A 23808-nucleotide genomic window follows, 5' to 3' on the forward strand; every position below is an offset into this window, starting at 1 on the left:
GGTAATGTTCATGATACCCTCGTCTTCGGCCTGGGTATTAATTACTATTATGACAATAGCGTCATCAGAACTAGTCTGCGTCATAACCTAGGGTAGATGACAGATCGTGAACTTGCTCACGCTATCAAGAGTAATACTAGTATTGTTTTATTTACTTTTATTTATTTATTTATTCAGCTTTGACATAAAGTCAGGATGAGTCGCACAGGTGACTAACACCTATACAAAAGCAACCCTCCACAAAAGCACACATTTAACAAGTTACACATACAAAATTAAAAACAGAAAAGACAAACACAGAATAAAACAATAATAAAAAAATACAAAAAATTTCAAAACAGAACAAAACAAAACAAAACAGAGAAATTAACAGAGACGGCAATTTTTACAGTGGCACTTTCCCACCCAAGTACAAGTTTAATCAGGATAAAAATTATTGTTTAACAAACCCGTGTTATGTTTTAATAAAATAGACTTGTATGACCCAACACGTGTTGAAGATTTGCCATGAAAGGGCATAACACTACTCGAGTAAAAAGCTCTGTTAAAAAACGAGTAACGAAAACATTCAGTTTTAAAAAGTGGCATCTTCATGGAAGTGTCATCAGGAGATTTAAATGTGACAAACTGGCCGGAAATTTAAGTCATACATACCAGTAAAACATTTAGCTAAAAAGACACAGTCATTTAATTCTCTCCTGAAGCTCAATGGGAGCAAATTCAATTCAATCATACGCTCTTTGTAATCCATCTCCTGGGGATATCCAAGAATATATTTTGTGGCTCTCCTTTGGACACCTTCGAGATGAAGCATTGATTGCTTAGTCGTGACAGCCCATGACTGGGATGAATAATCAAGAATACTACGGACAAGGGATAAATACAGTTAATTGGAGTTTCATTTTAGTGGAACAGGTGTGGCCACATGTACGTTTAATCAGTCCCAGCATGCGGTTTGCTTTTGTAACAGATATATTGATATGCTTATCCCAAGACATATTTGAAGAAACTTCGACTCCAAGATCACGGATGCTGTCAACTTTTTTTAGGGAAACACCACGCATTGAATAAGTACAGGTAATGGGGTTGCATTTTCTACTAATGGTAAGGAGCTTGCATTTTTTCAGCATTGAAAAGCATGCTCCATTTCTCACTCCATGATACTAAATTGTTGATATCACTTTGCAGTTTTAGGCAATCAGAAATGTCGTTGATTTCATTGATACATTTGGAGTCATCTGCAAAAAGTGCAACCATTGTTTGAACTAACATGGTCTGGTAAATCGTTAATATATAACAGGAACAACATTGGCCCCAGTATGGATCCCTGGGGTACTCCGGACGATACATTACACCACTGTGAATTTGAGCCCTCTACAACAACTCTTTGTTTTCTGTTTGACAAATATGCAGTGAACCACCGCAGTAAAGTGCCATGAAAGCCGAAAGATTTGATTTTGTGGATAAGAAGGTCATGTGGAACGGAATCGAAGGCCTTTGAAAAGTCGAGATATATTATATCGACTTGCCCTGACCGATCGAGGATTTTCCCTACATGATGAAATATTTGTACAAGTTGTGTAGTCGTGGAACGTCTGTTAGTAAAACCATGTTGCATATGATGGAGAAATGGTTCAGTATGTGGATAAATGGAGTTAAAAATACATCTCTCGAAAACTTTGCTACAAATACACAATAAGGAAACAGGCCTGTAGTTAATGACATTTGATTTGTCAGACTTTTTGTGCACCGAAATAACACTAGCTGACAGCCATCCATCGGGTAGTGCACCTGTTTCTATCGATTTGTTGTATAGTGAACACAATGAAGGTGCTAATTCATGTGAGCACTCTTTGAGAATTCGGGCTGGCAATTCATCAGGCCCGCTGGCTTTGTTTGTATCCAGATGTTTTAAAATGTGTTCGACCTCACCGATCGAAATGCTAATACTGCCAAGACCAGCATGAATTGGAAAACAGAAGTTGCAGGATAAGTCCGATTCATGGGTTGAGAAGTAAAAATGGACTTGAAGTGATCATTGAAAAGTTCTCTGCTTTCTCGTTTGGCTGGGTGGCTGTCTGGGCATTGAGTTTAACTTGATTCGGAATATTTATGTGTTGGCTTATTTGCATATCGCAATAGCGCCGACTGTTCACCTCTTGGGACCGAAGAGTTTTCGAAAAAGGTTTTTGGCCTATTGCGAAAATAAAAATGGTTGTCAATGCAGTGCAACAGAAAAAGTGTTGTCTGAATTCATAGGTACAGGATCGTCGGAGTTATATGTTGTGATGAGACAGATATTTTCTCGCTGTATGACACTGGGCAAAATTACTTTAAAACACAAACCCTGCATTAAAGTACATGTAACATTGGGAATTTGCCAGCACTGTAGTAGGAATATTTTTTACCTTCTTTTATTATTGCCCCTCATCAAACTTATTTTATTATTGCCCCATTTACACAAACTGAATTGTTGACCCCAGCTCCAAGGCACCCTAGATTCGTTCAGCTCTGCAAAGATGTCGTACAACGAGTGTCTTAGAGGGTCTTACTGATGTGTCGACCAATCAGAGGGCATATGCTCTCGCTCCGTGCACTGCGTCTGCATGGCGCGACCTCGATTCCCGAAGCTCAAAAGCCGAATGAACAGATGAAAGACAGAGCGTGAGCGTGTCAAGTACTAGGATCAGGTGCAGACAGACTTGCTCTCTCCACATTTATACTTAAAGGTACGCTGAGGTTTTAAGGCGCATTCACTGAATGCAGACCGACCGAGGCCCATGCGATCGCGATGGTCTCTTTCGATTCGAGGTTTGAACTGTACATAGCAAGTTCCAGGCCCGCCGCCAGGTGTACTTTTGTACACTCCGCTGACAGATCACAACAAAGGTGACACTAACTTCCGGTCACTGAATTTTGCGATACAATTTTTCGCGACAAGAGATTAATGGTCCATAGATTTATTCCTGATTAACTAAATCTTCCAACCTTAATATCTATCACAGCTTTATAGACGACATACCCGCGGGGCTATGATATTGATAGTCTGTACGCGCCGACGACGCGCCACACACCGGCTTACTACTACTACTACTAGCCCTACGAGTAAAACTGGACAAGTTGAGTCGTGTTGATTGATTCCTTGACTATGAAGTTGTTTCATCAGTCTGTGAACTATATCTGAATCTCCACAATCATTGTAAAATAATTATTTGCTTCAAGGCTAATAATCAAATGTTGATCAGGCTATCTATTACTGAATTTCTGAAAAAGGAAACTCATCACTCTTCCACTACGCTGAAATGTCTGCAGAAACAAATAGAGCTCCAAATATAAATTAATTTTGTTCTTAGGATATGGAGAAAACTGTGACAACAGCAATGTAGAAAAATTTGCATTACTTTTAGCGTAGACTCGAGAGGGTCTATGGTATGAGGTAAACGCTAAACAGGTGAACCTGTAACAGATTTGTACATAAACTGTTCATAGTTTGATCAACTGTTTGAATTACCGTACATATGTTTCTGAACTTACATTAATGGTGGTATTATACAGTGCATATTGTTTTCTTTTGTTTTATCGATCATTGGTCGCTTTGAATGTTCCTTGTGTAATTTTCATGCAACTTGTAAAATACGATATATGACCTGTATCTAACCAGCTATAGCAAAGAATAGCCCCCTGATAGGAACATTAGATTTAAGCTTTTAGCACATGCATACTCTGTATAATATTTGGTGCCCATCAGATCTTTAGCTGTTGAAAAATTCTAAAGATGCTGTGCAGTGTGATATTCATATCCATATATGTGCCGTACAGGGTAAGAAGATGGTGTTCATCCAAGCATTCATGTGAATAATAGCTTAAGGGGACAAAGTCGGCCATTTTTCATAAATTATGTCTCATACGAGATACTCCATATATTGTTTGACATGTTGAGGGATACTGAATGAATGGGCGACCATGCATATATAAAATGAAACCATAGAGAAAATGAATCATTGGTAATGACCATTAATTCATTTTCACAATTGTTTCATTTAATTTGTCGAAAACGGGGGTTGAATATATATGCATGGTCACCCATTCATTCACTATCTTTCAACATATCAAACAATATAAGTACTATCTCGTATCAAACCAAATTCATGAAAAATGGCCGACTTTGTCCCTTTAACAAGGTTAAAATGACACAAGATTGTAATTTTTTTCTTATATTTCAGTTCAGTGAGATCAACATTTGCAATGTCAGAGAACATTCAGTTTGCATTGCGTTTTGGTGAATTAACTTTGCCGACCAACTTGACTCGTATACACATTTCTGACATCACCGAAGATATCAACACTGAGGACAAGTACATCAAGGTAACATTTGTTCGTGTTGCACTATTAAAGGTATACGGTTACCTGTAATCTAAATATACCCATATATGGTCAAGGGGGTGTTCCGTGGTATTCAAAATGCCCATGTGAGGGCGTTGTTTTTAAAAAGCGGCCACCCACTTAAAACCTCTGATTGGTTAGAATTTCTCTTTCCATGGTAACTCTGGCAAAATTGAAACAAGTGACAGTGTACCTTTAAATACATAGTTCCAGGCGTCAGATTGTCTTGCCAGGAAATTTACTTGCTAGATTACAATTTCAATAGAAAACAAAAGGCTATGACACCTTCATTATCCTCTTACAGACTAGAACAAACTTGATCCCTGGGATCGATTCTTCTATAAGTCTTTGGGACGGTCAGCTCTAGGACATGTAAATCTGTTTTACACTCCTATGTCGTACAAGAATATTTCTGATAGGAATAGTATATGCACTTCCAACCACATGTCATGATTTTTTTTTTCACATTTTTGATTATGTAGGTACAAATGTAACAAAGCTGCATATTTAGCAACAATTTTTGCTCTGTTAATATTTTTTCCCAGTTTTGACAACAAGACCTTAGTGGTCCATCACCAATTGTGTCAAAACTGAAGGAAATTCCGACATGTCCCTCAGGAGGGTATTCCAGTGGAAGTATGGGTCACATAGCAATGAACGCCTAAACAACAGTGGTCACAAGAGTCAATGAAGTCTAGAAACATCTTTGACCTTTGTGATAGAAAGCATACAGTTTAGTTTCTAGATGCAAATAATGACTGATTTTACATGCTGTCATATTAACCTGTGATGTTTACCTCCTGTCGCATCTTGTAAAGGCTGGCATTTTCCTTTGCAATATTCGGTTCTTTTTTCAATCTTCTTATTCTGCTTAAACGTACGTCCAGCTTGGTACCATCCTATGTCAGCAAAGCTGAAAGGTCACCAGTGGAGCATGCTAATTCATCAGGAACTTAAAAGTACAAGTATATCATATTGACAATTTGTCATTGCCATCTCAACATTACTTGTTGGATCAGTTGCTGATTTTCATTAAAATTTACAGCACTAATGACCTCCAGTTTTCAGAATTAGACGCAAAATACACCCATCCACAATAACTACTTCAGTATTTTTCCTTTTTGTTAGGGCATTGTTCTGACAAGATGGCCCATGCAGAAACTGAATAAGAATGGCCTGCTGTTGAAAGCAATCATCAAAGATGAAGACGACGACAGCAGAAAGACAAACCTAATCAAGTTGCTGTTGGTGGATGAGTTTGCTAGCAAGTGTGAATATCTTCATCAGAGGGTAAGCGGAAAGATAGTGAGTTCCTTCTGACTAGGGGTCGGCAAACTTTGCCACAGAGAGCAAGGGTGTAAAGGCAGGTGCTATAGACCAGTTGCTGAAGATCAACTGGTTTCTCACATCATGAGAGTGTTTTAAGAAACTGAGTAAATCTTTTAGAAAGTATGGTACCAATCCTGCTTTCGTGATCTTGCTGCCACTCTTGCTCTCTCGTTCATGGTCGTTGAAATACTATTGGAAAATTGTGACAAATGATCTGTGTAGCTGCAGTAAAATTAAATGTTCCAGTTGTCATTAGTAAAGCCCTGCAAGGTTAAAACCTGTTTTCTAAGGCAAAATTGGACTTGTACAAGATCAAATAAATTCTCAGAGTGTATACTGAGAGCGCCATATGAGATCAGAAGGAGTGTACTCAGAGGTGAATTTTGGCATTACCGATCCTTGTTATAAAACAATAAGGTATTCTTAGGGGGCATACACATTTATACGTCTATCTGTTTTTCGATGTGATCCAATATTGTTGCTAGGTTACCCTTTTCCATTTTGTACATGTAAAGCCATTACTCTGACATGACTGTTTTGTTTCAAATTTACCACAAGGACAACACAACACACCATGACATACATGTATATACCGGTATGTGTGTCAAATACATTGTATTTTCTGCAGTATGATCTGACATTGTCGCCAGGCAGCCATTTTGTTCTGATTTTCCATGTCCAAAACCATTACTAAACATGCATGGACCAATGCAATTTAAACTTGGCACAAGGACAGCACACTAAGACTTAAATATGCATGACAAATTTCTGTGTAATGCAATGTAATATGGCCGCCGAGTGGCAGTTCTATTCTGACTTTTTCATACCCAGTCTCATAATACATATATATATCCACATCTATTAGCCAACTATTATTACACAAATTTAGCTAAACTAATTCCAGTCATACTTTGTACATCAACAGTGCACATACACATCAATACAAGGTCAACACTTTCTCAGTGAGGTATGCTTGGACCAACACTGTGATTTCCATCATTGCCAGCTCACACAATGTCATTCACGATGACTTGTTGCTGTCACATATTACATCAACATCTGTGTTTCTTATATTAAGAGAGGTTTTCTCAAAGTTTGGTCATCCAAAGAGGAGAAAGTACACTTTAAAATGAACCGAAATTCAGCACCCAGGATTAGGCATTTTAATGGAGAGGGATACATACATGTACCACGTATTGTTGGATTTCATTGGAAAATTAGATGACAAAAAGTGACAATGCTTGTATGGCGAAGCATGAGCCAATGTTCAAAGCAGTTCTTAAAACACTTTGTTTATACATTTGTGCTGCTGTTTTCTAAGTACATGTATTTAATCATTAATTTCTTCTAATGCCAACTTTTCCTATTATCGAGATGCATTTTGTTTCACTTTTCCATGCTTAATTATTAGCCCGTTTTGGCACTCATATATTACTATTTTACCAGAATCACACTTGAGCATACTAGACACGCTAATATGATGTAGATATAATTTATTAGTCCCCACAGACAAAGTCCAAGGGGACTTACAGATTTTGTCATGTCTGTGCGTTTGTTCTTGCAAATTTCTCAGAGATGCCAGGAGCGATTTCTTTCAAACTTGGTACAAGGATTGCTTTCTATGTCATACATATGCATGTCGATTTGTTTTGTGATACAATCGAGTATCACCATAATTTCCGTCAATGGTTTGTAAATTCATCAAACATTTTGGGATTATGTTATTGACAATGACATTTTGAAACTCTCAAATCAAAGATATGGGCAACTTGGAAAGTTTCAACTTTTTGTTCATTGGTACATTGTATTTTGCAGGACACGATAGTTATCAGTGACTTCATCGTTGAGAAGTCTCCAACTGCATGGTCTGACCATGGCCACAAGTGTCAGGTAGTGGCTGACTTCAATAAGGCTGACTCTGTGAACATTTGGGTAGGTACTTGAATTTGTACATTAGTTCTTTGGTCTGCATGCTTGCTTTGTAAAGCCATAGACCCTAAGGGTCTATGGTAAAGCAAGATGGTGAATACAAATGTGCTGTAAATCAGTCAAGTCTAATTCTTTGTATTATTTTAAATTAATGATATGGTCTGTGATGTAATCAGTACTTGTAAATACACACTCAATGATATATTCAGCAACATTGATGAAAATTTTGGGGAAAAATACCATGCATTTATTTTAAATATTTTTAACATAGGGCATCAACACCGTATTTAAAGCTCTGTTCGGTGATGATTTTCATGCAATTTCCATTATTTGTAATGCATGGAAATTTTATATATTTGCATGTTCTGGTACAGTACTTTAACCCTTTGAACCAGGCTCAGAATAAAATGTCTGCATGATGTCATAGGTCACCAGGGGGTCAGGGTTCAAATCCAGCAGATATTGTCGGGATCACACCTCAAAGAGTATGCCTCCATATGATAATATTCTTTGCCCATCTGATGAATGTCTTTTGCACACACGTAGATGGAATCTTACTACCAATGGTCGCCACTCCTTCTCTGCAGCAGCTCCTGTCCTTGGAACTCTTTACCCCTAGACATAAAAACCTCTCCTAATGTCAACATTTTCAAAAGACACATAAAGGCATGGTTCGGGCGTCAGATTGTCTTGCCAGGAAATTTACCGACTAGATTACAGTTTCAAAGAAAAACAAAAGGCTATGACACCTTCATAATCCTCTTACAGACGAAAATAAACTTGATCTTTGGGATCGATTCTCCTACCTTTAAATACTTACATCTTCCTCTAGAGAGCATTTTCATTGTAACTCTAAGCGCCACTGAGCATTATTTAACTTTGGATATTTTGCACTCTACAAATTAGCTAGCTAGCTAGCTAGCTAGCTAGATAGATAGATAGATAGACAGACAGATAGATAGATAGATAGATAGATAATCTTCCTGAAATTTAAGCGGTTTAGTGACAAGTTGTTTGTTGTTGACTCAAATAACTGCAATTCACAAGTATAAGACACACCTGTAAGACCAGTACATATTAGACAAGTCCGTCTACTGAAAAAGGAAATAACTAAAATCAGGTCAGGCTTGTAAGTATTTGTCAAGGTCAAGGTGATGTTATCTAAAATATGAACAATATTATGAAATGGCACATAATTTTTCCATACAGATATACAAGGATAATGATAAAGTGATACATGTGCCTTGCAGTACAGAGTCTGTGCCGGAGTCATCGCCTGTATCTTCCAGTAATGTGTCTGTGCCGGAGTCATCATTGCGTGTAAGTACATGTAGGAAAGCTGTGGTCAAGTTGTTGCCACTTGGTCTTTTGTTTTCACTAATGAAAGCAATAGACACGTAATAGCAGCCTCTGCTTACATGATGCAACATACAAGCAAGCTGACATATACATCCACCTGTAAGTTTATTGTAATTGTAACTTTTGATGGATTTTCTCTGTTTTTGTGTCTCAATTGAAATTTAGTGTTCTCATCCCCAAAGTATGTTTGAAAGACAAGTTGTATTTAGCTTAATTATCAAGACGTATGTACGTAGCCTGCTTCCAAGCAAGGATGCCAAAATAAATCTACGCATATCCGTTGTGATGTACCAAAGTCTGTTATTAAAAGCTGTCAATTGACAGTATTTTGATAATAAAACATTGCATGCAGTGTTAGTACTAGTGTACATTGATCAAGTATATAGTATCACTTTAACCCTTTGAGTGCTGTATTCTTTTCCCACCAAAATTTTAGTGCAGCATTTTACTGACTTTTCTGAATTTTTCTGAAATTGTTTTGATAATTTTTGACCAATGTATATAACATTTCATTGGCTACACTTTTTTATCACTGAAAATTTTAGCAAAAATCTCAAAAAAATTGACAGGGATACACATGCATATTTTATAAAGGCGACAAAAATTGTGACTTTGGTGCTCAAAGGGTGAAGAAAGTGTTAAAGATGTTACTGTAACAACCAGATGATATGGGCATATCAGATCATGTTTCATGTATCTACATGTAACTTATATACAATATATGTTATTATCAGTAATATTTTGATAAGTAATAATTTTAAACTACAGTAATATGATGGCATTCTGCAAATTGGGAAAATCAACATCTGTACTGTACATCATTATGACACTAAAATTAAGCTTTTATAATTTGTAATAATTTTTGTTTTGTAGGGGACAATTTCCACGACAACCACTTCACAAACACCTGTTGCAGCAACAGAATTGTCAACAGTAACCACCACAACGTGTAATTACTTGAAGGTGAGTCAACGCTGAAATGCATTAAGTGTAAAAGAGAGATGTGTAGGTATGCTATATCTGTATTTTGTCACAGTTTTGTGAATCAAAGCCAACATACGTTCTATGTGTAACTGTATGTCAGATTTGTACATGTAATATACATGTATTCTATTAAGTTAAGATGCGGCTCGAAAGTGAACAAAGAGATAAATTATTTACGATTTTGCAATATTTGAAATTTAAAATGGCTGCCATCCCTGTGATAACTCTATGAGGAAAAATGAAATTTTCGCTCTTTGAAAAACTAAGACAGTAAAAACTGAGAATTGATAAAATTTAAAAGCCCGAATTTATTTCCCCGAGGCATGTTCTACCTTAATCAGTGTCAAATGTTTCTCAGAGAAGTAAAACAAATGGATTTTGTATCTTGATTATCAGATGACATTGATCGACACTCATACATATGAAAATAAATGTCTTGATTTTCTCATGGAAGTACTTGTAGGAAGTAATCTTTAGTAATATACTCTGGCCATCACCTTGATAAACTGAATCCATTGCATATTTACCTGTGATCTTTGTTAATTGTGTAGTTATGAAATCAACATTTCATATCTTTACGTTGCATTTGATCACCATACTCATACTTTGGTATGTATGACCTTAGCTGTTATACAAAGTGGATTCCTTCTTGGCAGAATAACACAAACAGAGAAGAACAGGAACTGAGAAAATTTACACCTTTGATATTTTTTGAAACCATTTGATTCATGTGCTTTCATAAAGTGCTCTTCCTAAAACAATTCCATGTGATCTTGTGTGTTGCAGTTCATGGGAAAGAAATACACCCCACTGAAGCTGTTGAAAGAAGGAGTGAAGGTTGATGTCTATGGCGTTGTCAAGTTCTTCAAACCACCGTTCAAAACTAAGGGAACAGGTATGCCGCAAGTTTTCTGTGTTCATCGCTGCATATGTCTGATGGTTCACCGTATTATTTTCTGGCAAAATCTAAGAATCATGCATTATTCCTAATTGAATGAAATTCCAAGAAATATCATGGATCACAAAAATAGTTCCATGGGTCACGAAAATAGTTGCCAAGGTTTACTACACTGTGTTTTGATTTTTCTGTTTTAATTGAGAGAGACGTGACTTCTTTCTATTCCAATATTACCGGAAACATGATACCAAGATGCATTGTACAAGCATCTTACAGTAGATCACCAGTTTTCACAATTCTTTAAAAGGTTGCCATAAATTCAGCAGCTTGATTTCCATCATGTACATAACATATTTTACATCATCCAGAAAATTTACCTAGGTACCACCTAATGATAGTCTTATATGTTCTGCTGTCCAAACTGGTTTTGCAAGAGTTAATTAAGGTTGTATACAACTCCAAATTGAGAACTTTCCTTGATGAAACCATAAACCATTCTTTTCCAAAATTAAGAATAAACATCTGGGTTACCATGCAAAATTGAGTTGTATGGACACAAATAACTTTAACCATAGACCCTCGAGCTTTAACTGATATTTTGAAATTCAAAATGGCGGCCATCTCCTTGTGGTAACTCTTTTGGGAAAAATTAAGTTTTCGATTTTCACGAAAATGAGCCAGTGAAAATTTGAGTTGCTCCTTGAGCTTCAAAATGAGCCCCACAAGTGGTAGACCAAAAAAGTATTATAAAAGTTAAGAGTCCCAATATCTGTCCATGAGGCGCATTTTACTCTCAGAAGGTTGGTCAGCTAGAAAATCACAGAAACAAATGAAAAGAGGTAGGTTGTCGAGACATCCATTTCTTACTGTTCATCAATCCCATGAAATCAGCTACCAGCTGATATAAATTGCACCTTGAATATCTGCACTTCCAAGACAAAGCTGAAGACTTTTCTTTTAGATAGCTTATTTGTAACATTTATAGTTAAGCGCCAGCAAACATCTAATGGATACAAATGCTACATAAATTATTTATCCTATCTTTTAAATGTTGTTACATGTACACAGATTACTGCATGAGTCTTACTATCATTGACCCGTCATTAGAATCAAGTGACCCTGGTCTGAAGTGTGTCTTGTTTTCCAAAGACAGTGCCATGTTACCTCAGGTCCATGCTGTTGGAGATGTAGTCAGATTACATAGGTTAAAGGTGAGTTGAGTGAACGGCCAATGGGCTGCAAGTTTATAGTCCATGGATGAAGTTAACAATAATTTTGAATTTCAAATACCTGTAAACTTTAGGTAATTTCTTTCTCTGATGCCGAAAATCTGATGTAGAGATAGGTCAGTCTTTTACACTATCATATGTTATACATGTAGTCTTTTCTTTCTGTGGATCTACCCTTACAAAAGAATATCATATGATAGTGTAAAAAGAACGACCCATTTCTACATCAGATTTTAATCAGATTGTCAATTTGCATGATAGCTGCAGATTTGAACCCTTCATTCTTTAACAGAATGATCACAAGTTTGACTTGAAAAGGAAACTTTGTGCAAAACTCAAAAAAAAATTTGTATTGAGGTATGTATTTTCCCTTTGCATAAATCCAAATACAAAGGCATACTCTGCAGATGACTTATCTGGCTTTGCGAGGACAGAGAAAACACATGATGTCCCAGAGCGCTTTCTGTGCCAATGTACAATTTATGTATACCCTGTCCTTGTGTAAAATATGTACTTAGCTGGTCTAGTGCAATGACAAACACTTTCTCAAGTAGTTTTGAAAATATTTATTCAGCCATTTGCTTTTAGAATTTTGATATAAGACTCTGTGTCTAGTACATGTGTGATGATTAATTTTTTTTTATTTGTAGATCCAAAAATTCCGAGGGGAACTGCAGGCTGGGAAAGGGCCAGGTTTTGCAGCCTTAGCATTTGATGGCCATTCCAGCGCCCCGCTTGAACCAAGAACTGGTTGTAAAAACTACACATTTACAAACGAAGACAAACAGATTGTGAGTCCTTGACAAGTTTTGTATGATTTGATCTAATGTTTATGTCAAGCCTCAGATCAAAGAATTTTTACTCTTTCAACTTGGTGACTTCAAGTATCAGTAGATATGTGTGTTTTGTGAAAAAATTTATTACACTGCAGTGTTACAATGTATATGATCGATATGAAAACGAAACAGAAACAGCCTTCACAGAATATTTAGTGTTGTATTTTGTATTGTAGGAAAAGTTTGAAAAATCTTTTCGGCCTATTGCATTTGATCTTATCACTCAAATGAAATTCATAGGGGCTGTCTTGTACCTACTGTATATGTGAAATATCTTGAAAATTCTTCGCCACTGTGGGCTTTCTCTGTACAAATGACTTGCACAGGTGGCGGGACTGAATTTTGTCTGGGAACTTTTATTTTATTTTCAAATGCTGATAAGGTGCAAGAACTCCGTGATTGGCTTTCAACAGAATCCCAGCTTGACGTTGACGAGCTGAGATGCCCACTAGAAAGTGTCTCTGTTGGCCAGTATTTTGACATCGTCTGTCAGGTTGTTGGACTGATGGCGATGGAGTCGAATTCGTGTGTTCTGTTGAAGATCTGGGATGGAACCAAGTGTCCAAGGTGAGAGCAAGATTCATAGTTAATTTACAAAAATGTTCAAGTTTTCAACCATTTTGTTTAAAAATGCATTTGTTTCCAAAGTATGTGCTATCCCTTGAAGGGAAAGTGTTGTCTGAACTGTTTTCAAAGGTTGTATCGGACTCATAAAACCAACGTAAACAGTTTATCCAAGGTACATTGGTGACTGACGAAAATTAAACATGTTTGTCGTATTGTTCATATATATATCAATTTAAATCTTGCATTTATGTTGATGTAATGCATCTCAATATCGTGCATGAAATACATTGTTAACAAGAAAGCTGCACAGTCACCGTTCCAACAACGCCCCTTGCTTTAATTTATTCTTTCACCCCACTTCCTTGTACATTTCTTTGACAGCTTTCGGAGTGTAAATATTTCACAGGAAACTGTTAAATTTACCTGACCATTTTATGAACCGCAGATGGAAACCTAGAGAATGCTATGTTAATATTGACAGGAGGTATTTGTATAAATGTTCTGAATGACATCTCCACTGATGCATACCGTGTTTCAATATGTTTCTCCTCCCTCGGGAAAAAGAGCCAGAAATGTAAAAAATGAAGCTGTTCACTTGGAAGTACAGTGCCACTTGGAAAAAAAATCATCTTTTTGATTGAGGTGGTCCACTTGACACGTGTCAATGTCCAAGATGATGTTAACACTTTGCATGTTCCAATCAATCATTCCAGCGTTGTGCACCGAGAGGATGCTGTAGACTGTTCAATCAACTACGACAAAGAATTGAGGTCAAGGGCCGAGAATTTCATGGTTGACGTGTGTTGCTATGACAACCACATGGAGACTGCAATTAAGATAAAGGTATATATTGACTGTATGTTGTGTACTCTTCTGCATTTAGTTCGTCAGTCTGACATATTTATGAAATTTTGTTCAAACAGATATTTGCTTTTTGTAAGTAGTATAATTTTATATAGTTAGTCGCTTAATATAACTTTAACAATTCATTGTTTTCCCCACTACTCAACCACAGTTTGTTCTGTTTCAAAACACTGATCAAATTATCACAATAGAGTAAATGATGCGCGAAATTATTTCTAATGATGTTTTTTTCTCGCGTCTGAAGGTCAGAGGTCAACATATACTTAGTTGCCTAGTTACAATCTGTGGATTTGTATTCTACATGTACATCCATATGAACTGCCATGTTGGATCAGACAACAGGTAGTTCATGATATTGTACACATACCTAAATATAGCTCATGCGTATTTTTGTAGTTTTCCCTTGTGATACCCCTGTCCTAATAACCGGAAAGATGCGAGTCTGTAATAATATGAAATTCTTTCTTGACCAATAGCTGTATCTATTGCAATCTGCAAGCAGTCAGTTTTGTGAATAAATTTTTTGTCAATCTGCAGCATTGTAGTTTAGCCATTTTGGATTTGTGAATCCTAAGGAGATAACAATTCACTTTCCCATCCTGTATTTTCTGCTGAATCTGAAAAAGAGTTCTTTGTTGCATAGAAAAGCATACATAATTCAATATGACAAAATCTTTATGTTGCTCTGTTCTGTATATGCCCCTCTTTCAAAGGAAATTCAAGCCTCAAATTTAGCAATATTGCTATGGAGTACACTTGTCACAGAAGTGTGAGTTAAAATCAGTAAATTTCAAATGGCCTTTCAACTGCATTTTCTTCCACATCATATCTTGTTGCCTTTTCCTGCTTTTAATCCACCTTGAATTATTTCAATGTAGCAAGACAGTGCCTTCATTTTAAGGTAAAGGGCGACGAATTCGGACGCGCACACGCTTTAGAACGTTTCTTGCGCAGATTTAACTCCAGCTGTCGCAAATGGGTTACTTTGAAGCGCATGTATTTAACATCACCTGTCATTGTTGAAATTGCGCTTTTACCTAATTTTTTGACCCAGTCTCTTAGAAATACATGTGACCTATAACCTTGTCATATTTTAACCCCCTAGGAAGCCTCATTTTATTCAATATGAGCGAAAAATTAACATTTCTCTCCTATTTACATGGCACATATTACCCATTCACCTGGAGATATTGTAAAAGTAGCGTGGTGACACCCTTTTTTTAAAAGTGTAAACTAAATGGTATTATGCCAGGATTTTATTCGCCAGTTTGGTCAAAATGACACCATTCAAAGCGACAGGAAGAAAGTTAAAAAATTATGTAGTGATATAATTCGATATCGTAATTTTGTAATCGATACTTATATAAAAATTTCTTTACAAACATCATTAAAACTATACATTCGATAGATATGGATCTAAGTCTTGGTATTTATTGAAATTATCTCATTTGCTAAGCTTTTCATAATTTGCTTTCTTTAGTTTAGTGAATTATATCATTTTTATTTATTTCTAAGGACGCCATTTTAACGTCCGTTTCCATGGAAACGAGCGTGGTGACCCCCATTTTTATTTCAATTTTTGCACTTGCACAACTTCCAGGAATATTTGTGCAAAGTTTCAAGAAAATGACACCACAACTTAATTTTGACGTAATTCGTAGTACTTCATTTTAATGTGTCATTGCAGTTCTCATACCATATCATCATATATTATTCTTCTTGTTTTGCAGCCAGGGCAGTTCATTCTAATTCACAATCTCCACGCAGCAAGGTTCAAGAACTCCCAGTCCGACGAAGACATCTTCACCTCTGAGCCTGCAATTGAGTTTGCATTGCATCGTGGGACAGCATATGGCCGAGGAATCACTTTCCTTCCTGAGGGGTGCTTTGAAGTGGAACGGCTAAAAAGGTGACAAACATTAGCACGTCATCAACATTTGTATAGCGAAATAACCTAGCATTATCTGTACTGTTATTAAAGTTCAAACATTCAGTATGAGTTAAACAATATATTTATGCATTTGATCATCAGTTCTTTGTTTTAATTGGTGGTGTTGGACTGGCTTTGACCTGTTCATCCCCAATTTCCTGTAGTCAGGTCCATAATCTCCATTGTAACAATGGGTTTGGGCCAAACCATGGTGGTGAAAAGGTTGATGGTCATTTTTGTTCATTAAGTACTAAAATTGAGACAAGTCTGAGAATATAGCATTCAAACTTTTCAAAGAGATTCAAATAATGAATACATTCTCAAGGAATTTGGTCAGTTTTCTTGGCAGAAGCTTGACGTACTGTAGAATATATTTTAGGACAGAGAGAGAAAATGTTTTGAGCATCTCTCTCTCTCTCTCTCTCTCTCTCTCTCTCTCTCTCTCTATATATGTACATACATGTAGCTTATCAAACAAGTGTTAGAAGAGCGTTTGTTGATTTCCTCTGTTTGCTTGTCTGTATTTTAGTTCATTTAGTAGACATCCTTATCATCTGCCCTGATTCCTTACATATTTTTGTTTTTTCTCCACCAATATACTTTTTTCTTCTTGATCAAAGCCAACATTCTTTTCTTTGAATTTACTTTGACTTTGTGATCATAGATTTCCATCGTCAGGTGCTTGATTCTTTTGGTAGCTTTGCCCTTTGACCCATGACCTGGCTGTAACCTTTGGCATGCCATGAAGATTTTAATACCCCCCCAAACAGAGGTCAAATTGTTAAAGGTTGCCTATGCAACTTGTATTGCTTCCTTGATAAAAAGTGATAAGTCTGTGTGATGCATCTTTTTAAAATTTTTATAGTTTTTATTAGAGGCCAACAACGATAAAAGTTTCACGGCACAATAAATCTCGGACTGGTGTTACGATTTCAGTATCCCCTCATATACTTTGCTATCCAGTTGCATACCCTCTCAGTTTTGCTTGGAGTCCTGATGGATTTTCTTCAAATATATATGTCCCGTTTTTTAGTATGAGCATTTAACTTGTTTCTCCTGACAGCTTGCATCTTATTTTTCACCTGTAGGCGGATGGAAAAAACCTCACCTGCAAAGTGTGTTCAAGGGCAACATTTGGAACAGATTACTGACGTTACGTCATCAGTCGGTGATTCTTTGCAATCATGTGACTTCAGCAGCGATGTCATACTTCTCAGCTGTTCTGAAAAAGTTGAAAGGAAGGATTCACACCAGACAGATCTGCTCGCTCAAAGAAGTTCCGGAGATGAAAAAAGGTTGATCCCCTCAGACAGGGAGGCACGCGAACAAAAACAGTCAGGAAAAGACGGTTTGGCTAATGCTGGAGATGATGGATTCCAAATAGCCAATAAGTATTCTGCAGGTCAGTTACAAACCAGATCAGCAACCAGACAAGCCCCAAGTAACGACAAACTAGCCAATGAGAATTCATCTAGTAATATACTACTGAATGAACCAGCCAGTCGAATCACAGCTGTAGAAAAGCAAGCCAATCAGAGCAGATGTATGCAAGATTCTGCTTCAGGTAAGAAGTATATTTGAGTAGTACATCAGATACCAGCAGTGTTTTATCTGGGATGCTACACCGGGGTTGGTGGGGGGTTGGGAAATTGGTCCCCCTCTACAAGAATTTTTGAGGGGAATTTTGCAATTTTTGGGGGATTAAATCGAAACATATAATCATGTCATTACATGTAAGTTTTAATGTTGCAGTGATGTCACTTGTGATATACATGTTACAAGCCATAAATCACTTGCTTACTCAATCGAAGCTGCTGGCTGCAAACACCATCCTCTAAGATTTTTTCTAAAATTCAACAAAAATTAAATATCACTGTAGTGAATGTACAGGGCTTCCAAGAGTGGGGGACGGCTCATTAATATTCATAAAAATGATGTTCATGAAAAATTGTTTCATATTCTATATGCTACAATATTCTCCATGTTTGTTTCTACATATTCTGTATTTTCCATCATGCACCATTACAAATGAGTCTTATTTATCTCATCAGTGACTTCAATGCAAAACCTGATCAGTTTTACCTTTGTAGGTGATCTTAAAAGTTGCCACCAAGTTTTTTTTTCCATTTTTCCATCTTCAGTTGTAACAGGACACTATCACATCAAGCCAACTTCATTATCCACTGTAGCCATTCACCCTGTGCCGTACAAGTTCCGTATCAGGGCCAAAGTTCTGAGCTACCTCCCAAAAGCCATCGAAGACTTTGTACATCTGTGGTGTCCGACGTGTAAATACAGGTGAAAATGCTAAAATGTAATGTATTATATGTAGAATCATGTATGGTAACACAGAGAAGGGTCTTTGACCAAGAGAGCTTTGTAGCCTGCAGTGGAGTAGACTCTCTCACAGCCCCTCGTCGGCTTTGCCTTAGTCCATACTAGTGCCCTCAGCAGTTGAGCTGAGCGAAGCTCGGCCCACTACGTTACAGCACGGCTGGCTCAGTGAGTGTCGCTTGTTAGAAAGACCGTTGAGGGTGCATAACTGCGTGGCGAAGGAAGGGGCTGTGAGAGAGTCTAGCAGTGGAGATGACCTAACACAGGGTGGCTTATCAAGACATGGCTATGAACCTTTCAGTGCAGGACTATGGTTGTTGAGTATTCGACATGAGAATACAAGTTTTGTGATCTGGGGAACAAAGAGTTTAAAGGCTGACAATGAGACATATCTGTTTGGTTTCAAAATGTTACAAGTATTGATGAATTGCATGTAGGTATGGAAGACTAAGAACATGATCACAAAGTACACGTCATCAAAAAGTAGGGGATGGGCATATCCTATAAAATAGTTGACTTTTGGCCTGTCTGATATTGTACATGTATTTCCACACCGGAAATAATTGACACCTTTAAGATCACTTGCCAAGTCCATCTTTTATGTCAGGTGTAATATAAGCACATGTATGATTTGAAGTCACAACTCTCACATACCAGCGAATTTACAGTTCATGGAAGCAGCCAAAAACCAACCCAACCAGATTCCACAGGAAAGTTGAAAATTTTGACACCTGCACATAGTTCAAGATGCCAGTACAATACCAAGCATAGACATTCTGTCCCTGAAATGGTCACATCCTGTAGTATGCACCTTGAAAGTGAAAGACTTAAACTTTGCCCAAACTTTCCTCAAGGAATCTTTCAACCATTCTCTTTCAAAATCAAGAATAAAAATCAGGGGTCACCTCTCAAACTTTGGCACTGAAGAAACAAATTACCCAAGATTTACCGATATTTAAAATTCAAAATGGCCACCATCCCTGTGTTAATTCTGTGGAAAAAAATTAAATTTTTGATTTTTTTTGAAAAACTGAGACTGTGACAATTTTTCTTACCCTCAGAGCTTTAAATGAGCCTAAAAAGTGCTAGGTCAGAAAAGAATTGTGAAAGTTTGAGAGTCCAAATATCTGTCCCCAAGGAGCATTCTACATTGATATATATACAATGTATTACCATGTGCTTTTCTGTGCAGTTGCCAAGTTCCTAGAGAAGAGCCACATACGCCATCAAGAGGGACCCGCAGCAGTACACAACAAGACCAAAAGAGTGCTGAGGATACAAGAAACTCAAAAGCATCGAGAAGATCTCGTAGACTCAGAAAGAAACAGAGTGACTCAGACACCGAAACGCCACCCATGAAGGTTTTGAGACCACAGAACCAACAAGGGGAATCACCTAAAAGATCTCTGATGACCAGAAAGGCTAAAGGCTCTCCGGTGTGGCAGTCACCAAGGAAACAAGTGAAGTCTCAAGTTACACAGAGGAAGTCTGCTAATGATAAAGAGCTCAGTGACAAATCGTCTGACGAAGGTGGACAGAGTTTGAAGAACAGATCACCCATCAAAGGTATCAATCTTTGCAAAAAAATCACGGTTTCCAGTGTCTGAAAACTATAGATTTTAAATGTTGACAATATGCTTTATCATTGAGCCATTATGTCAGTTAAAAAGTCAAAAACAACTGACTGCAATTTCTCATCAAACGTGGCAAGTGATACTTGGAGCTTTACTATCTGACACTGAGATCAGTGCTTGCTTGGTGTAAAAACTCTCTTTCCTCTGCACTTTTTCTTGTGGCTCTACGTGTGTCTTTGCCTTTGTTTATATGTGAGCGTATGTTACTTTTACTATTGCATGTTTATGAGTGTTTATATGGTTCATATGGATTTGAGCAAATATACATGTAAGCTTACATCTGGTATCTTGTATCTGCTTGGTACTGAAATGTGCAGGAATGTTCATGTGTACATATATGTACTTGACAGGCAAAACTGCAGAGATTGTAGAGCAGGATTCACAAAAAGACACCGTGGGAAGATGTGCAAAAATGCGAGGGCAAGGAAATGCCCGGCACCTCTGGTCGGTGGCTTGACAGTGGACGAGACACGGTATTACCAGTGTCCACGATGTGCGATGTATCAAGATGAACTGTTGTCGGCGGAGATAGAAGACCTGCATATAGGTCAGTACTGGGATGATGCGAAGAGGATACCTAAGACAGGTAAGATGTGTGTAACCATGGCAACTTCATGTTCTTGTAGTGTCTCATCAGTAGCAGTGATTTGTGATAGCAAATAGGCAGGTGCACTGACTACAAAATGTAATGAACCTTATCTTTCACACACATTAGTTCAACCAGTCTGACCAATGCAACACACGCATTTCTCACAGATCCAATACACAAAGTACAAAATGACAATCAAAACTTATACATGTAGTTTGCAGTTTTGTCTGATCACAGACTAAATCCAGTATATTAAATAATAATAATGATAATTATAATAATAATAATCTGTGTTTCGGGATAAGTGCACTAGTATTAGAAAGAGAAATACATGCCACAAAATTCCATGTAACAAAAACCAAGAGATGGTAAAAACTTAGGGGCAAGACAAATTACCAGTACAACAGACAAATAAGACAGGAAAAGGAAAAGGGCACACTGTAAAACCTCATTTCGAAAATACATCGACTTTCTGTACATTGCTTGAAACTTTGAATAAAGAAACAGACCAAAGCTCATAAACAGTGTGCCCGCTAACCTGATTTGATATGTCATGACACAGAGCACACCTTCGCGGTGATAGTACATGCCGATAATACAATGTAACTTGTCATGCCATTTGATCAATTGGGAAGGCCGTGGCCATTGATGTTTTCCTTGTCTTCTCGTTGACTCATGTGAGAGTACGAGGAATCGAGGAAGGCATAGGACAATAGATGGCGCTATACTTACAACTACTGACTTGCTTGCATTGTTTTGTTCCATGCATGTTGGTGTCTCACAGCAAATCAAGTGTTCTTCAATTTGGCTGAAGAAAAAAATTTTTGAACCTCCCCTTAGAGGGCGCACTACTCACAAACCTTCTTAACAGATTAAAATTGTCACTACATGTATGCATCAACTATGAATGGGTTATATATTTACTGTCACATGAATTTAGATTATTATATAATGGTTTCTACTTTTGCTTCTACAGTGAATGGTGTCAGCATTTTGCTGTACAAGTTTTTCTTCCAACTGACATTGTCTGACGGCTCTGAGAAGATAGATGTCCTTGTTGTTAAGGAACATGCGGTTAGTTTTTCCGTTGCTACTGTATGCTTTCAGTTCTGTTGCCATGGCTACCATCTGAGTACATGTACATTGGCCAGGTTTCTGTTCGAGTATTTTGAATATTATAAGCTGGTAACGTTTTTTTGAAGAATGACTTACAATGTTAATAATGGTAAGCATTGTATCATTCTTGTGACATTCTGGTACATACAATGGCAGTTATATAAATTAGGTTGGTAAACAAATGTTGGTAATAATTTATCTTCTCAAGATGTTTGCTTCAAAAGACTATTTTACACTGCCAAGATTGGTGTTTCGCATCTTTCAAATTGCAGTTTGAATGTCGAATGGGACTTACCATTTTAACATGGTGTTGCGTGAAAGTTTATTGTTTAGGGACAGTAGCCGTAACTTTTGATGTTGTGCAAATTTTGATCTATAAAATGAAAATGTTGTCCTATTCTTCTCCCAAGTCTTGTTGAAATGCCAAGTACTTAGCCTTGATAATGCAATGAATAATGCACAAGATGTGATGTTACAGTTGACAAGTGAAATTCAGTCTTAAATTCACCATCAACAATAACACTTTACGTCACCCATATGCAGGCTGTATTCACAAGTTGAACATTTGACATTTATCCCTGTGATTTTAGGAGTAGAACAGGCAAGTGTTTGGCAGTCGAAATAAAAATTGCTAGAAAATTCAGCCAAAGTTACTGCTAATGTGGCCGTAAGTTTTCATCTAGTGGTCTCATCGTTAATAATGGCACACATGTACAGACGTAAGGCTTCATCATTCACTTTACTGTAAGACGACTCAGCCTATGGTGTTGAAGAGGACCATGTCTTGTTCCCAATTATGGAAAGAAGTGTTTTCATAACCTTTTTATAATCATGGTTACACCCAACCCAATGTTATCAATAGTGAGTGTGGATCTGTTTACAGGGAATAGTGGGTGACCCTTGCTATCTAGTTTCTCTCTGAAAGAAAACTTGCAGCTTCTCTCTCTCACTCTCGCACAACCAAGTAATTAGATATTCGATCTGGTTTTCATCAGTAAGCCAGACTTGTGGAAATGCCAATCCACGCATTGGTAAGAATAATTGTGTTCCCAGGCACCAGACTTCTTGGTGTAAATACATGTAACCTAACTGTCAATCAGAGTCTATAGTTTTTAACTTTATGATTTCTTTTCAACAGGAGAATTTCTTCCAGAATATCCAGCCAGCTGATGTTAGCAGTAGGCAGGAAACCCAATGGCTGTTGCAAGATTACATGATGTCTCTGTGCCCGCACTCCACGGATCACATCTCTGCTGTGGACAGCGAAGACAGCGAGAATGAGGGCAGACCTTGGCTGGAGTGCTGTATCATGTCCTATGATCTCAGAAGGCAGGATGAAATGGTTACAAAGTATCAGATGTTTGATACAACCTTGGCTTTGAATGTTGCTGTGTAATCAGTGGTTTTAGGCCATATCTTTTGAAACTGTGCAGTCAATGAACCTTCCCCCCCCGCCACTCAGAGTTGGTGCAGTCAGACACTTGCCAGTGAATGGAAGAAACCACAGTGTAAAGGGGTGCACAGGGTAAACAAACCATAAGTTATGCACCTGTCATTTGAATCACCCTGTTTTTCATTGTATCCAAATGATTCTTTACTGAACTGTACAATCAGCGAAAATCTTGCCTTTGTTAAGTTTTTACAGAGAGACTGTGTTTAATTTCCATTTTTGATTACTGAGAAATCTATTGATGTTTCCTCTTATTTCAGAACAGAGAAAAAATCAACATCACTGCCAACTAACCACATATGTATTTTTTTGTTACTTTGTCATATACATGAAATATGAGCAATACATTTTGTCAGAATGCTCCTTGTGAGTTTGAA

At 37.3% G+C, this 23808-nt stretch overlaps 1 protein-coding gene across 1 annotated transcript; it reads left to right on the forward strand.

Annotated features, from left to right (window-relative positions):
• The first annotated feature begins 2540 nt into the window (after nt 1–2540).
• Nucleotides 2541–23808, forward strand: LOC139138634 (protection of telomeres protein 1-like). The gene is made up of 18 exons (XM_070707102.1): nt 2541–2729; nt 4224–4365; nt 5512–5673; nt 7528–7644; nt 8851–8961; nt 9874–9963; nt 10771–10879; nt 11951–12093; nt 12762–12902; nt 13330–13514; nt 14228–14357; nt 16109–16287; nt 17397–17872; nt 18450–18606; nt 19835–20208; nt 20627–20862; nt 21842–21939; nt 23120–23808. Exons 2-16 carry the CDS (start codon nt 4246–4248, stop codon nt 20731–20733), a joined length of 2601 nt encoding a protein of 866 aa, XP_070563203.1. The 5' UTR covers nt 2541–2729; nt 4224–4245; the 3' UTR covers nt 20734–20862; nt 21842–21939; nt 23120–23808.

The sequence above is a fragment of the Ptychodera flava genome, chromosome 8 (genome assembly GCF_041260155.1).
Source record: "Ptychodera flava strain L36383 chromosome 8, AS_Pfla_20210202, whole genome shotgun sequence".
Taxonomy (NCBI): Eukaryota; Metazoa; Hemichordata; class Enteropneusta; family Ptychoderidae; genus Ptychodera; species Ptychodera flava.

Excerpts from the sequence above, each read along its gene's own strand:
- LOC139138634 (XM_070707102.1), top strand. The coding sequence starts at position 4,246 with ATGTCAGAGAACATTCAGTTTGCATTGCGTTTTGGTGAATTAACTTTG. Across the intron at positions 12,903-13,329 it reads CAAACGAAGACAAACAGATT|GTGCAAGAACTCCGTGATTG; the intron begins GTGAGTCCTTGA and ends AATGCTGATAAG. Across the intron at positions 20,209-20,626 it reads GAACAGATCACCCATCAAAG|GCAAAACTGCAGAGATTGTA; the intron begins GTATCAATCTTT and ends TGTACTTGACAG.